Source organism: Taudactylus pleione, unplaced genomic scaffold (assembly GCF_031769625.1).
Source record: "Taudactylus pleione unplaced genomic scaffold, aTauple2 ptg000952l, whole genome shotgun sequence".
Classification (NCBI taxonomy): Eukaryota; Metazoa; Chordata; class Amphibia; order Anura; family Myobatrachidae; genus Taudactylus; species Taudactylus pleione.
Window position 1 is genome coordinate 531,022 of NW_028285353.1, and position 18,979 is coordinate 550,000.

General features: G+C 44.8%; 1 protein-coding gene across 4 annotated transcripts in view; it reads left to right on the forward strand.

Moving 5' to 3' along the window:
• The first annotated feature begins 734 nt into the window (after window positions 1-734).
• The window catches only part of COX6B1 (cytochrome c oxidase subunit 6B1), a 39,120-nt gene continuing 20,875 nt past the window's right edge, over window positions 735-18,979 (forward strand). The window contains exons 1-2 of one of the 4 annotated variants that reach the window (XM_088459923.1): window positions 735-911; window positions 12,532-12,642. In XM_088459923.1, coding sequence (XP_088316049.1) covers window positions 12,537-12,642 — 106 coding nt within the window. In that variant the 5' untranslated portion in view covers window positions 735-911; window positions 12,532-12,536. Of the gene's footprint in view, window positions 912-12,528; window positions 12,643-18,979 lie in introns of all 4 variants that reach the window. The other 3 variants (XM_088459924.1, XM_088459925.1, XM_088459922.1) reach the window with 3 other exon arrangements.

Here is an 18,979-nt window from a genome sequence, read left to right on the forward strand (position 1 = left end):
GGGAGGGCACCCTGTATAAGGGTAAGGATAACGGGCAGGGCACCCTGTATAAGGGTAAGGATAACGGGCAGGGCACCCTGTATAAGGGTAAGGATAACGGGCAGGGCACCCTGTATAAGGGTAAGGATAACGGGCAGGGCACCCTGTATAAGGGTAAGGATAACGGGCAGGGCACCCTGTATAAGGGTAAGGATAACGGGCAGGGCACCCTGTATAAGGGTAAGGATAACGGGCAGGGCACCCTGTATAAGGGTAAGGATAACGGGCAGGGCACCCTGTATAAGGGTAAGGATAACGGGCAGGGCACCCTGTATAAGGGTAAGGATAACGGGCAGGGCACCCTGTATAAGGGTGAGGATAACGGGGAGGGCACCCTGTATAAGGGTAAGGATAACGGGCAGGGCACCCTGTATAAGGGTGAGGATAACGGGGAGGGCACCCTGTATAAGGGTAAGGATAACGGGCAGGGCACCCTGTATAAGGGTAAGGATAACGGACAGGGCACCCTGTATATGGCTGACTCTTCCCGCCCTCTCAGACAGTAGGACGTGACGACCCGCGCACACAAAATGCCCGCTCCCCTCCACGCGCCCGCCCTAGCAACAGCCGGCCAGCCAATGGTTGAGCTTGTCACCTTAACCCCATCCCCGCCGCCCACCCCCTTTTTTGGTATAGTCTGAAATGAGTAAGCCACGCCTCCACCTAACAGCACATGCTTAGGCGGCGAAGAAGTTCGCCCGGCGTGTCCAATGACGTCAGCACGCAGGTTGCGCCCAGTACGCCGTGCCCTTCTGCCGTGCCCTTAGTTGGTGGGAAGGCTCTCCCTTCCTGTTGCCGCACTTCCGGTGTCTGTAAGCTGCAGCAGTGACATTGAGACGAGAGACGGCTGCGAGCAGCACGGTAACCGCGAGGTGAGAGGCCTGGGGGTGGCTAGCCCTGGGCCAGGAGAGAGGCGGGGGGTGGTATAGTGATAGCTGTGTATGATATGACTGACTGGCCTCCTATATAGCTATGTCACGTCTATGGGTTATACCTGTACTGCCCCCTGGGGGTGGCTAGCCCTGGGCCAGGAGAGAGGCGGGGGGTGGTATAGTGATAGCTGTGTGTATGATATAATTGGCTGGCCTCCTATATAGCAATGTCACCTCTATGGGTTATACCTGTACTGCCCCCTGGGGGTTGCTAGCCCTGGGCCAAGAGAGAGGCGGGGGGTGGTATAGTGATAGCTGTGTATGATATGACTGACTGGCCTCCTATATAGCAATGTCACGTCTATGGGTTATACCTGTACTGCCCCCCCTGGGGGTGGCTATCCCTGGGCCAGGAGAGAGGCGGGGGGTGGTATAGTGATAGCTGTGTATGATATAACTGGCTGGCCTCCTATATAGCAATGTCACCTCTATGGGTTATACCTGTACTGCCCCCTGGGGGTTGCTAGCCCTGGGCCAAGAGAGAGGCGGGGGGTGGTATAGTGATAGCTGTGTATGATATGACTGGCTGGCCTCCTATATAGCAATGTCACCTCTATGGGTTATACCTGTACTGCCCCCCTGGGGGTGGCTAGCCCTGGGCCAGGAGAGAGGCGGGGGGTGGTATAGTGATAGCTGTGTATTATATGACTGGCTGGCCTCCTATATAGCAATGTCACGTCTATGGGCCCCTGCAAAGTCTATGGGTTATACCTGTACTGCCCCCTGGGGGTGGCTAGCCCTGGGCCAGGAGAGAGGCGGGGGGTGGTATAGTGATAGCTGTGTGTATGATATGACTGGCTGGCCTCCTATATAGCAATGTCACCTCTATGGGTTATACCTGTACTGCCCCCTGGGGGTGGCTAGCCCTGGGCCAGGAGAGAGGCGGGGGGTGGTATAGTGATAGCTGTGTGTATGATATGACTGACTGGCCTCTTATATAGCTATGTCACGTCTATGGGTTATACCTGTACTGCCCCCTGGGGGTGGCTAGCCCTGGGCCAGGAGAGAGGCGGGGGGTGGTATAGTGATAGCTGTGTGTATGATATAATTGGCTGGCCTCCTATATAGCAATGTCACCTCTATGGGTTATACCTGTACTGCCCCCTGGGGGTTGCTAGCCCTGGGCCAAGAGAGAGGCGGGGGGTGGTATAGTGATAGCTGTGTATGATATGACTGACTGGCCTCCTATATAGCAATGTCACGTCTATGGGTTATACCTGTACTGCCCCCCCTGGGGGTGGCTATCCCTGGGCCAGGAGAGAGGCGGGGGGTGGTATAGTGATAGCTGTGTATGATATAACTGGCTGGCCTCCTATATAGCAATGTCACCTCTATGGGTTATACCTGTACTGCCCCCTGGGGGTTGCTAGCCCTGGGCCAAGAGAGAGGCGGGGGGTGGTATAGTGATAGCTGTGTATGATATGACTGGCTGGCCTCCTATATAGCAATGTCACCTCTATGGGTTATACCTGTACTGCCCCCCTGGGGGTGGCTAGCCCTGGGCCAGGAGAGAGGCGGGGGGTGGTATAGTGATAGCTGTGTATTATATGACTGGCTGGCCTCCTATATAGCAATGTCACGTCTATGGGCCCCTGCAAAGTCTATGGGTTATACCTGTACTGCCCCCTGGGGGTGGCTAGCCCTGGGCCAGGAGAGAGGCGGGGGGTGGTATAGTGATAGCTGTGTGTATGATATGACTGGCTGGCCTCCTATATAGCAATGTCACCTCTATGGGTTATACCTGTACTGCCCCCTGGGGGTGGCTAGCCCTGGGCCAGGAGAGAGGCGGGGGGTGGTATAGTGATAGCTGTGTGTATGATATGACTGACTGGCCTCTTATATAGCTATGTCACGTCTATGGGTTATACCTGTACTGCCCCCCTGGGGGTGGCTAGCCCTGGGCCAGGAGAGAGGCGGGGGGTGGTATCAGTGTGATAGCTGTGTATGATATGACTGACTGGCCTCCTATATAGCAATGTCACGTCTATGGGTTATACCTGTACTGCCCCCCTGGGGGTGGCTAGCCCTGGGCCAGGAGAGAGGCGGGGGGTGGTATAGTGATAGCTGTGTATGATATAACTTACTGGCCTCCTATATAGCAATGTCATGTCTATGGGTTATACCTGTACTGCCCCCTTGGGGGGTGGCTATCCCTGGGCCAGGAGAGAGGCGGGGGGTGGTATCAGTGTGATAGCTGTGTATGATATGACTTACTGGCCTCCTATATAGCCATGTCACGTCTATGGGCCCCTGCAAAGTCTTTGGGTTATAGGGTATGCAGGGGCAGTCATTCCTGTACTGCCCCCTGTGGGTGCTGGCTAGGGGGAGGGGAGGCAGCTGGGTCACATTAGTGCTGCATACAGGGAAATCTTGCGCACGCTGCGGTAATATTTCTGTAGGGAATGCGCCATGTCTATATAGTTATTTATATAGCGTACGCATTTCGCAGCTCTGGTACAAAGATTTACCTAATCGCACTGCGCAGCAGAATGTTTCGCTGACTACCGCATTGTAAGCGTGCAAGCTCCGGCTTCTTACCTCTTGTATTAAGGCGCGTATCCACTAGATGAGAAAAATTAGCCATTACGATATCGTTCATTAATCGAGCAGTAATGGTGCATACACACGGTCAGATTTTTCCTTCAGATATGAACGATAACGATTTAAAAATCGTTCAGTCGTTTATATCTGAAGGAAAATCTGAGATATCTGACATGCCTGACCGATGGACGTTCTACAATGCGCGTTCCCGTTTGTCAGATAACGATATCTGACATCTGATGTGTTTGCAGTCAGACTTGGACGAGTCCATTCATTTTAATGCAGTCAAAAATCGTTCAAAACTTTGGTAAAATCGTTCATCTGACAAGTCTGACCGTGTGTATGCTCCATTAAATGCCGGCAATGACCAGTGATAGGCGTTCGCCTGAATGTGCACCAGATGGTCGGGTTGTGCATGTTCGGGGATGGGGGGTGGGGGGTGGGGTATTGGTCAGTGTGGGCACATTTGTACAGTGGTTCTGATATTGTGTAGCGGATACGCACCTTTAATAAGACACCGCAATGAACAGGGTCTAATTTGGGAGCAGATATCAAACTTTTGAGAGAGATTTGTTTAGAAGTTGCCCATAGCAACCAATCAGCTTCTAGGTATCATTTATCTAGCACAGTCTATAACATGAGTTAAAAGCTGATTGGTTGCTATGGGCAACACCTGCACTTTATCTCTTGAAGATTTAGTACATCGCCCCCTTCAAGTTTTAAAGGGGAAGATGATTGATGTGTTGATTAGAATTTAATTCATCTTATATTTGCATTCTGTTCTGACTTTAATTTACATGTTAAATGTAACGTTTATTAATAACTGTCCAGTCATGTAATATATACTGTGTATGAATTATGCATTGTCATTTTAGCAGTTGTTACAGTGCTACCACTGTGCAGCCACATTTCCTGGCATAAACCAGGCGCGTATATAATGCTGTTCTCTCCTGGCATAAACCAGGCGCGTATATAATGCTGTTCTCTCCTGGCATAAACCAGGCGCGTATATAATGCTGTTCTCTACTGGTATAAACCAGGCGCGTATATAATGCTGTTCTCTCCTGGTATAAACCAGGCGCGTATATAATGCTGTTCTCTCCTGGCATAAACCAGGCGCCGTATATAATGCTATTCTCTCCTGGTATAAACCAGGCGCCGTATATAATGCTATTCTCTCCTGGCATAAACCAGGCGCGTATATAATGCTGTTCTCTCCTGGTATAAACCAGGCGCGTATATAATGCTGTTCTCTCCTGGTATAAACCAGGCGCGTATATAATGCTGTTTTCTCCTGGCATAAACCAGGCGCGTATATAATGCTGTTCTCTCCTGGCATAAACCAGGCGCGTATATAATGCTGTTCTCTCCTGGCATAAACCAGGCGCGTATATAATGCTGTTCTCTCCTGGTATAAACCAGGCGCCGTATATAATGCTGTTCTCTCCTGGCATAAACCAGGCGCGTATATAATGCTGTTCTCTCCTGGCATAAACCAGGCGCGTATATAATGCTGTTCTCTCCTGGTATAAACCAGGCGCGTATATAATGCTGTTCTCTCCTGGTATAAACCAGGCGCGTATATAATGCTGTTCTCTCCTGGTATAAACCAGGCGCGTATATAATGCTGCTCTCTCCTGGCATAAACCAGGCGCGTATATAATGCTGCTCTCTCCTGGCATAAACCAGGCGCGTATATAATGCTGTTCTCTCCTGGCATAAACCAGGCGCGTATATAATGCTGTTCTCTCCTGGCATAAACCAGGCGCGTATATAATGCTGCTCTCTCCTGGCATAAACCAGGCGCGTATATAATGCTGCTCTCTCCTGGCATAAACCAGGCGCGTATATAATGCTGCTCTCTCCTGGCATAAACCAGGCGCGTATATAATGCTGCTCTCTCCTGGCATAAACCAGGCGCGTATATAATGCTGCTCTCTCCTGGCATAAACCAGGCGCGTATATAATGCTGCTCTCTCCTGGCATAAACCAGGCGCGTATATAATGCTGCTCTCTCCTGGCATAAACCAGGCGCGTATATAATGCTGCTCTCTCCTGGTATAAACCAGGCGCGTATATAATGCTGTTCTCTCCTGGATAGTACCTGGCGCGTATATAATGCTGTTCTCTCCTGGATAGTACCTGGTGCGTATATAATGCTGTTCTCTCCTGGATAGTACCTGGTGCGTATATAATGCTGTTCTCTCGCGTGTATACTGTTGTTCTCTCCTGGATAGTACCTGGTGCGTATATAATGCTGTTCTCTCCTGGATAGTACCTGGTGCGTATATAATGCTGTTCTCTCCTGGATAGTACCTGGTGCGTATATAATGCTGTTCTCTCCTGGATAGTACCTGGTGCGTATATAATGCTGTTCTCTCCTGGATAGTACCTGGTGCGTATATAATGCTGTTCTCTCCTGGATAGTACCTGGTGCGTATGTAATGCTGTTCTCTCCTGGATAGTACCTGGCGCGTATATAATGCTGTTCTCTCCTGGATAGTACCAGGCGCGTATATAATGCTGTTCTCTCCTGGCATAAACCAGGCGCGTATATAATGCTGTTCTCTACTGGTATAAACCAGGCGCGTATATAATGCTGTTCTCTCCTGGCATAAACCAGGCGCGTATATAATGCTGTTCTCTCCTGGTATAAACCAGGCGCCGTATATAATGCTATTCTCTCCTGGCATAAACCAGGCGCGTATATAATGCTGTTCTCTCCTGGCATAAACCAGGCGCGTATATAATGCTGTTCTCTCCTGGTATAAACCAGGCGCGTATATAATGCTGTTCTCTCCTGGTATAAACCAGGCGCGTATATAATGCTGCTCTCTCCTGGTATAAACCAGGCGCGTATATAATGCTGCTCTCTCCTGGTATAAACCAGGCGCGTATATAATGCTGCTCTCTCCTGGTATAAACCAGGCGCGTATATAATGCTGTTCTCTCCTGGTATAAACCAGGCGCGTATATAATGCTGTTCTCTCCTGGTATAAACCAGGCGCGTATATAATGCTGTTCTCTCCTGGCATAAACCAGGCGCGTATATAATGCTGTTCTCTCCTGGCATAAACCAGGCGCGTATATAATGCTGTTCTCTCCTGGCATAAACCAGGCGCGTATATAATGCTGTTCTCTCCTGGCATAAACCAGGCGCGTATATAATGCTGTTCTCTCCTGGCATAAACCAGGCGCGTATATAATGCTGTTCTCTCCTGGCATAAACCAGGCGCCGTATATAATGCTGTTCTCTCCTGGCATAAACCAGGCGCGTATATAATGCTGTTCTCTCCTGGCATAAACCAGGCGCGTATATAATGCTGTTCTCTCCTGGTATAAACCAGGCGCGTATATAATGCTGTTCTCTCCTGGTATAAACCAGGCGCGTATATAATGCTGTTCTCTCCTGGTATAAACCAGGCGCGTATATAATGCTGCTCTCTCCTGGCATAAACCAGGCGCGTATATAATGCTGCTCTCTCCTGGCATAAACCAGGCGCGTATATAATGCTGATATAACAGCCATGGCTTTCCACAAACACCTACAAAAACTGCCTCTTAAAGTAGAATGTCAGTGGCGTAAATCTTAATTCAAATGACTTCCACACATACTGTAAAATAGGAATCCAGCCATCTGTCATCCTAACCCTCTGTCCCACGCTCACTGTCTACCCCATCTGTGTCACCCCTGTCTGTCCATCCCCTTTAGAATGTAAGCTCTCACGAGCAGGGCCCTCTATCCTCTTGTGCTTATCCTTTGTTTACTTATACTATCTGCTCTATACTCAAAAGCACCTAACCCGTGACTTTTGCCATCCTGCTACTGTTGCAGTAATGTTTATTAACCATGTACTTGTCTTGTGGTGTCTTAAACTGTATGACACTGTTTTCTTGTTCTGTTCAACTGTTTATGTACTATGTTTCTGTACTATGTAAGGCGCTGCGGAACCCTTGTGGCGCCATATAAATAAAGGATAATAATAATGCTGTTCTCTCCTGGTATAAACCAGGCGCGTATATAATGCTGTTCTCTCCTGGCATAAACCAGGAGCGTATATAATGCTGTTCTCTCCTGGTATAAACCAGGCGCGTATATAATGCTGTTCTCTCCTGGCATAAACCAGGAGCGTATATAATGCTGTTCTCTCCTGGTATAAACCAGGCGCGTATATAATGCTGTTCTCTCCTGGCATAAACCAGGTGCGTATATAATGCTGTTCTCTCCTGGCATAAACCAGGTGCGTATATAATGCTGTTCTCTCCTGGTATAAACCAGGCGCGTATATAATGCTGTTCTCTCCTGGTATAAACCAGGCGCATATATAATGCTGTTATCTCCTGGATAGTACCTGGCGCGTATATAATGCTGTTCTCTCCTGGTATAAACCAGGCGTGTATATACTGTTGTTCTCTCCTGGATAGTACCAGGCGCGTATATAATGCTGTTCTCTCCTGGATAGTACCAGGCGCGTATATAATGCTGTTCTCTCCTGGATAGTACCTGGCGCGTATATAATGCTGTTCTCTCCTGGATAGTACCTGGTGCGTATATAATGCTGTTCTCTCCTGGATAGTACCTGGTGCGTATATAATGCTGTTCTCTCGCGTGTATACTGTTGTTCTCTCCTGGATAGTACCAGGTGCGTATATAATGCTGTTCTCTCCTGGATAGTACCTGGTGCGTATATAATGCTGTTCTCTCCTGGATAGTACCTGGTGCGTATATAATGCTGTTCTCTTCTGGCATAAACCAGGCGCGTATATAATGCTGTTCTCTCCTGGTATAAACCAGGCGCGTATATAATGCTGTTCTCTCCTGGCATAAACCAGGCGCGTATATAATGCTGTTCTCTCCTGGTATAAACCAGGCGCGTATATAATGCTGTTCTCTCCTGGTATAAACCAGGCGCGTATATAATGCTGTTCTCTCCTGGCATAAACCAGGCGCGTATATAATGCTGTTCTCTCCTGGTATAAACCAGGCGCATATATAATGCTGTTCTCTCCTGGTATAAACCAGGCGCGTATATAATGCTGTTCTCTCCTGGTATAAACCAGGCGCGTATATAATGCTGTTCTCTCCTGGTATAAACCAGGCGCGTATATAATGCTGTTCTCTCCTGGTATAAACCAGGCGCGTATATAATGCTGTTCTCTCCTGGCATAAACCAGGCACGTATATAATGCTGTTCTCTCCTGGATAGTACCTGGCGCGTATATAATGTTGTTCTCTCGCGTGTATACTGTTGTTCTCTCCTGGATAGTACCTGGCGCGTATATAATGCTGTTCTCTCCTGGATAGTACCTGGCGCGTATATAATGCTGTTCTCTCCTGGATAGTACCTGGTGCGTATATAATGCTGTTCTCTCGCGTGTATACTGTTGTTCTCTCCTGGATAGTACCAGGTGCGTATATAATGCTGTTCTCTCCTGGATAGTACCTGGTGCGTATATAATGCTGTTCTCTCCTGGATAGTACCTGGTGCGTATGTAATGCTGTTCTCTCCTGGATAGTACCTGGTGCGTATATAATGCTGTTCTCTCCTGGATAGTACCTGGTGCGTATATAATGCTGTTCTCTCGCGTGTATACTGTTGTTCTCTACTGGATAGTACCTGGTGCGTATATAATGCTGTTCTCTCGCGTGTATACTGTTGTTCTCTACTGGATAGTACCTGGTGTGTATATAATGCTGTTCTCTCCTGGATAGTACCTGGTGCGTATATAATGCTGTTCTCTCCTGGATAGTACCTGGTGCGTATATAATGTTGTTCTCTCCTGGATAGTACCTGGTGCGTATATATTGCTGTTCTCTCCTGGATAGTACCAGGCGTATATAATGCTGTTCTCTCCTGGATAGTACCTGGTGCGTATATAATGCTGTTCTCTCCTGGATAGTACCTGGTGCGTATATAATGCTGTTCTCTCCTGGATAGTACCAGGCGTATATAATGCTGTTCTCTCCTGGATAGTACCAGGCGCGTATATAATGCTGTTCTCTCCTGGATAGTACCTGGTGCGTATATAATGCTGTTCTCTCGCGTGTATATTGTTGTTCTCTCCTGGATAGTACCAGGCGCGTATATAATGCTGTTCTCTCCTGGATAGTACCTGGTGTGTATATAATGCTGTTCTCTCCTGGATAGTACCTGGTGCGTATATAATGCTGTTCTCTTCTGGCATAAACCAGGCGCGTATATAATGCTGTTCTCTCCTGGTATAAACCAGGCGCGTATATAATGCTGTTCTCTCCTGGTATAAACCAGGCGCGTATATAATGCTGTTCTCTCCTGGCATAAACCAGGCGCGTATATAATGCTGTTCTCTCCTGGATAGTACCTGGCGCGTATATAATGTTGTTCTCTCGCGTGTATACTGTTGTTCTCTCCTGGATAGTACCTGGCGCGTATATAATGCTGTTCTCTCCTGGATAGTACCTGGCGCGTATATAATGCTGTTCTCTCCTGGATAGTACCTGGTGCGTATATAATGCTGTTCTCTCCTGGATAGTACCTGGTGCGTATATAATGCTGTTCTCTCCTGGATAGTACCTGGTGCGTATATAATGCTGTTCTCTCCTGGATAGTACCTGGTGCGTATATAATGCTGTTCTCTCGCGTGTATAATGCTGTTCTCTCCTGGATAGTACCTGGTGCGTATATAATGCTGTTCTCTCCTGGATAGTACCTGGTGCGTATATAATGCTGTTCTCTCCTGGATAGTACCTGGTGCGTATATAATGCTGTTCTCTCGCGTGTATACTGTTCTCTACTGGATAGTACCTGGTGCGTATATAATGCTGTTCTCTCGCGTGTATACTGTTGTTCTCTCCTGGATAGTACCTGGTGCGTATATAATGCTGTTCTCTCCTGGATAGTACCTGGTGCGTATATAATGCTGTTCTCTCCTGGATAGTACCTGGTGCGTATATAATGTTGTTCTCTCCTGGATAGTACCTGGTGCGTATATAATGCTGTTCTCTCCTGGATAGTACCAGGCGTATATAATGCTGTTCTCTCCTGGATAGTACCTGGTGCGTATATAATGCTGTTCTCTCCTGGATAGTACCTGGTGCGTATATAATGCTGTTCTCTCCTGGATAGTACCAGGCGTATATAATGCTGTTCTCTCCTGGATAGTACCTGGCGCGTATATAATGCTGTTCTCTCCTGGATAGTACCTGGCGCGTATATAATGCTGTTCTCTCCTGGATAGTACCTGGTGCGTATATAATGCTGTTCTCTCGCGTGTATACTGTTGTTCTCTCCTGGATAGTACCAGGCGCGTATATAATGCTGTTCTCTCCTGGATAGTACCTGGTGCGTATATAATGCTGTTCTCTCGCGTGTATATTGTTGTTCTCTCCTGGATAGTACCAGGCGCGTATATAATGCTGTTCTCTCCTGGATAGTACCTGGCGCGTATATAATGCTGTTCTCTCCTGGATAGTACCTGGCGCGTATATAATGCTGTTCTCTCCTGGATAGTACCTGGCGCGTATATAATGCTGTTCTCTCCTGGATAGTACCTGGTGCGTATATAATGCTGTTCTCTCGCGTGTATACTGTTGTTCTCTCCTGGATAGTACCAGGCGCGTATATAATGCTGTTCTCTCGCGTGTATAATGTTGTTCTCTCCTGGATAGTATCTGGCGCGTATATAATGCTGTTCTCTCCTAGATAGTACCTGGCGCGTATATAATGCTGTTCTCTCGCGTATATAATGCTGTTCTCTCCTGGATAGTACCTGGTGCGTATATAATGCTGTTCTCTCCTGGATAGTTCCTGGTGCGTATATAATGCTGTTCTCTCCTGGATAGTACCTGGCGCGTATATAATGCTGTTCTCTCCTGGATAGTACCTGGTGCGTATATAATGCTGTTCTCTCCTGGATAGTACCTGGCGCGTATATAATGCTGTTCTCTCCTTGATAGTATCTGGCGCGTATATAATGCTGTTCTCTCCTGGATTGTACCTGGTGCGTATATAATGCTGTTCTCTCCTGGATAGTTCCTGGTGCGTATATAATGCTGTTCTCTCCTGGATAGTACCTGGCGCGTATATAATGCTGTTCTCTCCTGGATAGTACCTGGTGCGTATATAATGCTGTTCTCTCCTGGATAGTACCTGGCGCGTATATAATGCTGTTCTCTCCTGGATAGTATCTGGCGCGTATATAATGCTGTTCTCTCCTGGATAGTACCTGGTGCGTATATAATGCTGTTCTCTCCTGGATAGTACCTGGTGCGTATATAATGCTGTTCTCTCCTGGATAGTACCTGGCGCGTATATAATGCTGTTCTCTCCTGGATAGTACCTGGCGCGTATATAATGCTGTTCTCTCCTGGATAGTACCTGGCGCGTATATAATGCTGTTCTCTCCTGGATAGTACCTGGTGCGTATATAATGCTGTTCTCTCCTGGATAGTACCTGGTGCGTATATAATGCTGTTCTCTCCTGGATAGTACCTGGTGCGTATATAATGCTGTTCTCTCCTGGATAGTACCTTGTGCGTATATAATGCTGTTCTCTCCTGGATAGTACCTGGCGCGTATATAATGCTGTTCTCTCCTGGATAGTACCTGGCGCGTATATAATGCTGTTCTCTCCTGGATAGTATCTGGCGCGTATATAATGCTGTTCTCTCCTGGATAGTACCTGGCGCGTATATAATGCTGTTCTCTCCTGGATAGTACCTGGTGCGTATATAATGCTGTTCTCTCCTGGATAGTATCTGGCGCGTATATAATGCTGTTCTCTCCTGGATAGTACCTGGCGCGTATACTGCTGCTGTCTCCTGGAGTAAAGTGGACGCATATAGTGCGCGTGTTGAGCCTGACGGGTCTGTGTATATGGACAGCTAAGTGAGATTCATCTGAAGTTTGCATATGAGCTTTTTATATAGATAAGAGTAAAGTAAAGCAGACTCTTAGGGAATAGCTAGGCACCTATATTGTGTCTGTCTCCTGAACATTATATACATCCGTTTACTGTTTTTAACCCCTCGTTCCAGCAGGCAAAATGTCAGATGACATCAGTAAGAAGATTGCTAACTACAAAACCGCTCCCTTTGATGCTCGTTTTCCAAATCAAAACCAGACCAAACACTGCACCCAAAACTACCTGGGTAAGTCCCTTGGTACGCGTCACCTTGCCCCTTCAGTGCCGATCAGACACAGATACATGCCCATCTCTGGCAGCAAAGTCATAGCATGTCTCAGTATTATCCCAAATTCATAGTATGACAGACAGCAGGGCCCTGTTCTAAGAAAATTCATTTTCTTACATTTGTGGTTTTTAAAGCATTAGTCAGAATTTAGTGTTCACACAAGGGCAGGAGAGGGGCAGAGCGCCTGGCGTGAAAACCGGCACTATTGCATCCACCAGAAAAGGGGCATAATCACTTAAAAAGGGGGGTGTCCATAAGACGTGAGTGTACATAGCACCTACTAATACAGGACAGGCGAGTACTACATACATACATACATACATACATACATACATACATACACACTGCTAGTGACTGTACATAGCACCTACTAATACAGGACAGGCGAGTACTACATACATACATACATACATACATACATACACACTGCTAGTGACTGTACATAGCACCTACTAATACAGGACAGGCGAGTACTACATACATACATACATACATACATACATACACACTGCTAGTGACTGTACATAGCACCTACTAATACAGGACAGGTGAGTACTAACATACATACATACATACATACATACATACATACATACATACATACACACTGCTAGTGACTGTACATAGCACCTACTAATACAGGACAGGTGAGTACTACATACATACATACATACTGCTAGTGACTGTACATAGCACCTACTAATACAGGACAGGCAAGTACTACATACATACATACATACATACACACTGCTAGTGACTGTACATAGCACCTACTAATACAGGACAGGCGAGTACTACATACATACATACATACATACATACATACATACATACATACTGCTAGTGACTGTACATAGCACATACTAATACAGGACAGGTGAGTACTACATACATACATACATACACACTGCTAGTGACTGTACATAGCACCTACTAATACAGGACAGGTGAGTACTACATACATACATACTGCTAGTGACTGTACATAGCACCTACTAATACAGGACAGGCGAGTACTACATACATACATACATACATACATACATACATACATACATACTTACATACTGCTAGTGACTGTACATAGCACCTACTAATACAGGACAGGCGAGTACTACATACATACATACATACATACTGCTAGTGACTGTACATAGCACCTACTAATACCGGACAGGTGAGTGCTACATACATACATACATACATACATACATACATACATACATACATACTGCTAGTGACTGTACATAGCACCTACTAATACCGGACAGGTGAGTACTACATACATACATACATACATACATACATACATACATACATACTGCTAGTGACTGTACATAGCACCTACTAATACAGGACAGGTGAGTACTACATACATACATACATACATACTGCTAGTGACTGTACATAGCACCTACTAATACAGGACAGGCGAGTACTATATATATACATACATACATACATACATACACACTGCTAGTGACTGTACATAGCACCTACTAATACAGGACAGGTGAGTACTACATACATACATACATACATACATACATACACACTGCTCGTGACTGTACATAGCACCTACTAATACAGGACAGGCGAGTACTACATACATACATACATACACACTGCTCGTGACTGTACATAGCACCTACTAATACAGGACAGGCGAGTACTACATACATACATACATACTGCTAGTGACTGTACATAGCACCTACTAATACCGGACAGGTGAGTACTACATACATACATACATACACACTGCTAGTGACTGTACATAGCACCTACTAATACCGGACAGGTGAGTACTACATACATACATACATACATACATACACACTGCTAGTGACTGTACATAGCACCTACTAATACAGGACAGGCGAGTACTACATACATACATACATACATACATACATACTGCTAGTGACTGTACATGGCACCTACTAATATAGGACAGGCGAGTACTACATACATACATACATACATACTGCTAGTGACTGTACATAGCACCTACTAATACAGGACAGGTGAGTACTACATACATACATACATACATACATACATACACACTGCTAGTGACTGTACATAGCACCTACTAATACAGGACAGGTGAGTACTACATACATACATACATACATACATACATACTGCTAGTGACTGTACATAGCACCTACTAATACAGGACAGGCGAGTACTACATACATACATACATACATACATACTGCTAGTGACTGTACATAGCACCTACTAATACCGGACAGGTGAGTGCTACATACATACATACATACATACATACATACATACATACATACATACATACATACATACTGCTAGTGACTGTACATAGCACCTACTAATACCGGACAGGTGAGTACTACATACATACATACATACATACTGCTAGTGACTGTACATAGCACCTACTAATACAGGACAGGTGAGTACTACATACATACATACATACATACTGCTAGTGACTGTACATAGCACCTACTAATACAGGACAGGCGAGTACTATATATATACATACATACATACATACATACACACTGCTAGTGACTGTACATAGCACCTACTAATACAGGACAGGTGAGTACTACATACATACATACATACATACATACATACATACATACATACACACTGCTCGTGACTGTACATAGCACCTACTAATACAGGACAGGCGAGTACTACATACATACATACATACATACACACTGCTCGTGACTGTACATAGCACCTACTAATACAGGACAGGCGAGTACTACATACATACATACATACTGCTAGTGACTGTACATAGCACCTACTAATACCGGACAGGTGAGTACTACATACATACATACATACACACTGCTAGTGACTGTACATAGCACCTACTAATACCGGACAGGTGAGTACTACATACATACATACATACATACATACATACATACATACACACTGCTAGTGACTGTACATAGCACCTACTAATACAGGACAGGCGAGTACTACATACATACATACATACATACATACTGCTAGTGACTGTACATGGCACCTACTAATATAGGACAGGCGAGTACTACATACATACATACATACATACATACTGCTAGTGACTGTACATAGCACCTACTAATACAGGACAGGTGAGTACTACATACATACATACATACATACATACATACATACACACTGCTAGTGACTGTACATAGCACCTACTAATACAGGACAGGTGAGTACTACATACATACATACATACATACATACATACTGCTAGTGACTGTACATAGCACCTACTAATACAGGACAGGCGAGTACTACATACATACATACATACATACATACATACATACTGCTAGTGACTGTACATAGCACCTACTAATACAGGACAGGCGAGTACTACATACATACATACATACATACATACATACACACTGCTAGTGACTGTACATAGCACCTACTAATACAGGACAGGCAAGTACTACATACATACATACATACATACATACACACTGCTAGTGACTGTACATAGCACCTACTAATACAGGACAGGCAAGTACTACATACATACATACATACATACATACACACTGCTAGTGACTGTACATAGCACCTACTAATACAGGACAGGCGAGTACTACATACATACATACATACATACAGCTAGTGACTGTACATAGCACCTACTAATACAGGACAGGCGAGTACTACATATATACATACATACATACTGCTAGTGACTGTACATAGCACCTACTAATACAGGACAGGTGAGTACTACATACATACATACATACACACTGCTAGTGACTGTACATAGCACCTACTAATACAGGACAGGTGAGTACTACATACATACATACATACATACATACATACACACTGCTAGTGACTGTACATAGCACCTACTAATACAGGACAGGCGAGTACTACATACATACATACATACATACATACATACATACTGCTAGTGACTGTACATAGCACCTACTAATACAGGACAGGCGAGTACTACATACATACATACATACTGCTAGTGACTGTACATAGCACCTACTAATACAGGACAGGCGAGTACTACATACATACATACATACATACATACATACATACTGCTAGTGACTGTACATAGCACCTACTAATACAGGACAGGTGAGTACTACATACATACATACATACATACATACATACATACATACACACTGCTAGTGACTGTACATAGCACCTACTAATACAGGACAGGCGAGTACTACATACATACATACATACATACATACATACTGCTAGTGACTGTACATAGCACCTACTAATACAGGACAGGTGAGTACTACATACATACATACATACACACTGCTAGTGACTGTACATAGCACCTACTAATACAGGACAGGTGAGTACTACATACATACATACATACATACATACATACATACATACATACACACTGCTAGTGACTGTACATAGCACCTACTAATACAGGACAGGCGAGTACTACATACATACATACATACATACATACATACATACATACATACATACTGCTAGTGACTGTACATAGCACCTACTAATACAGGACAGGCGAGTACTACATACATACATACATACTGCTAGTGACTGTACATAGCACCTACTAATACAGGACAGGCGAGTACTACATACATACATACATACATACATACATACATACTGCTAGTGACTGTACATAGCACCTACTAATACAGGACAGGTGAGTACTACATACATACATACATACATACATACATACATACATACACACTGCTAGTGACTGTACATAGCACCTACTAATACAGGACAGGCGAGTACTACATACATACATACATACATACATACATACACACTGCTAGTGACTGTACATAGCACCTACTAATACAGGACATGCGAGTACTACATACATACATACATACATACATTCATACATACACACTGCTAGTGACTGTACATGGCACCTACTAATACAGGACAGGTGAGTACTACATACATACATACACACTGCTAGTGACTGTACATAGCACCTACTAATACAGGACAGGCGAGTACTACATACATACATACATACATACATACATACACACTGCTAGTGACTGTACATAGCACCTACTAATACAGGACAGGCGAGTACTACATACATACATACATACTGCTAGTGACTGTACATGGCACCTACTAATACAGGACAGGTGAGTAATACATACATACATACATACATACTGCTAGTGACTGTACATAGCACCTACTAATACAGGACAGGTGAGTACTACATACATACATACATACATACACTGCTAGTGACTGTACATAGCACCTACTAATACAGGACAGGCGAGTACTACATACATACATACATACATACATACATACATACATACATACACACTGCTAGTAACTGTACATAGCACCTACTAATACAGGACAGGCAAGTAATACATACATACATACATACACACTGCTAGTGACTGTACATAGCAACTACTAATACAGGACAGGCGAGTACTACATACATACATACATACATACATACACACTGCTAGTGACTGTACATAGCACCTACTAATACAGGACAGGCAAGTAATACATACATACATACATACATACACACTGCTAGTGACTGTACATAGCACCTACTAATACAGGACAGGCGAGTACTACATACATACATACATACATACATACTGCTAGTGACTGTACATAGCACCTACTAATACAGGACAGGCGAGTACTACATACATACATACATACACACTGCTAGTGACTGTACATAGCACCTACTAATACAGGACAGGCAAGTAATACATACATACATACATACACACTGCTAGTGACTGTACATAGCACCTACTAATACAGGACAGGCGAGTACTACATACATACATACATACATACATACATACATACATACATACTGCTAGTGACTGTACATAGCACCTACTAATACAGGACAGGCGAGTACTACATACATACATACATACACACTGCTAGTGACTGTACATAGCACCTACTAATACAGGACAGGCGAGTACTACATACATACATACATACATACATACATACATACTGCTAGTGACTGTACATAGCACCTACTAATACAGGACAGACGAGTACTACATACATACATACATACACACATACACACTGCTAGTGACTGTACATGGCACCTACTAATACAGGACAGGCGAGTACTACATACATACATACATACATACATACATACATACATACACACTGCTAGTGACTGTACATAGCACCTACTAATACAGGACAGGTGAGTACTACATACATACATACATACATA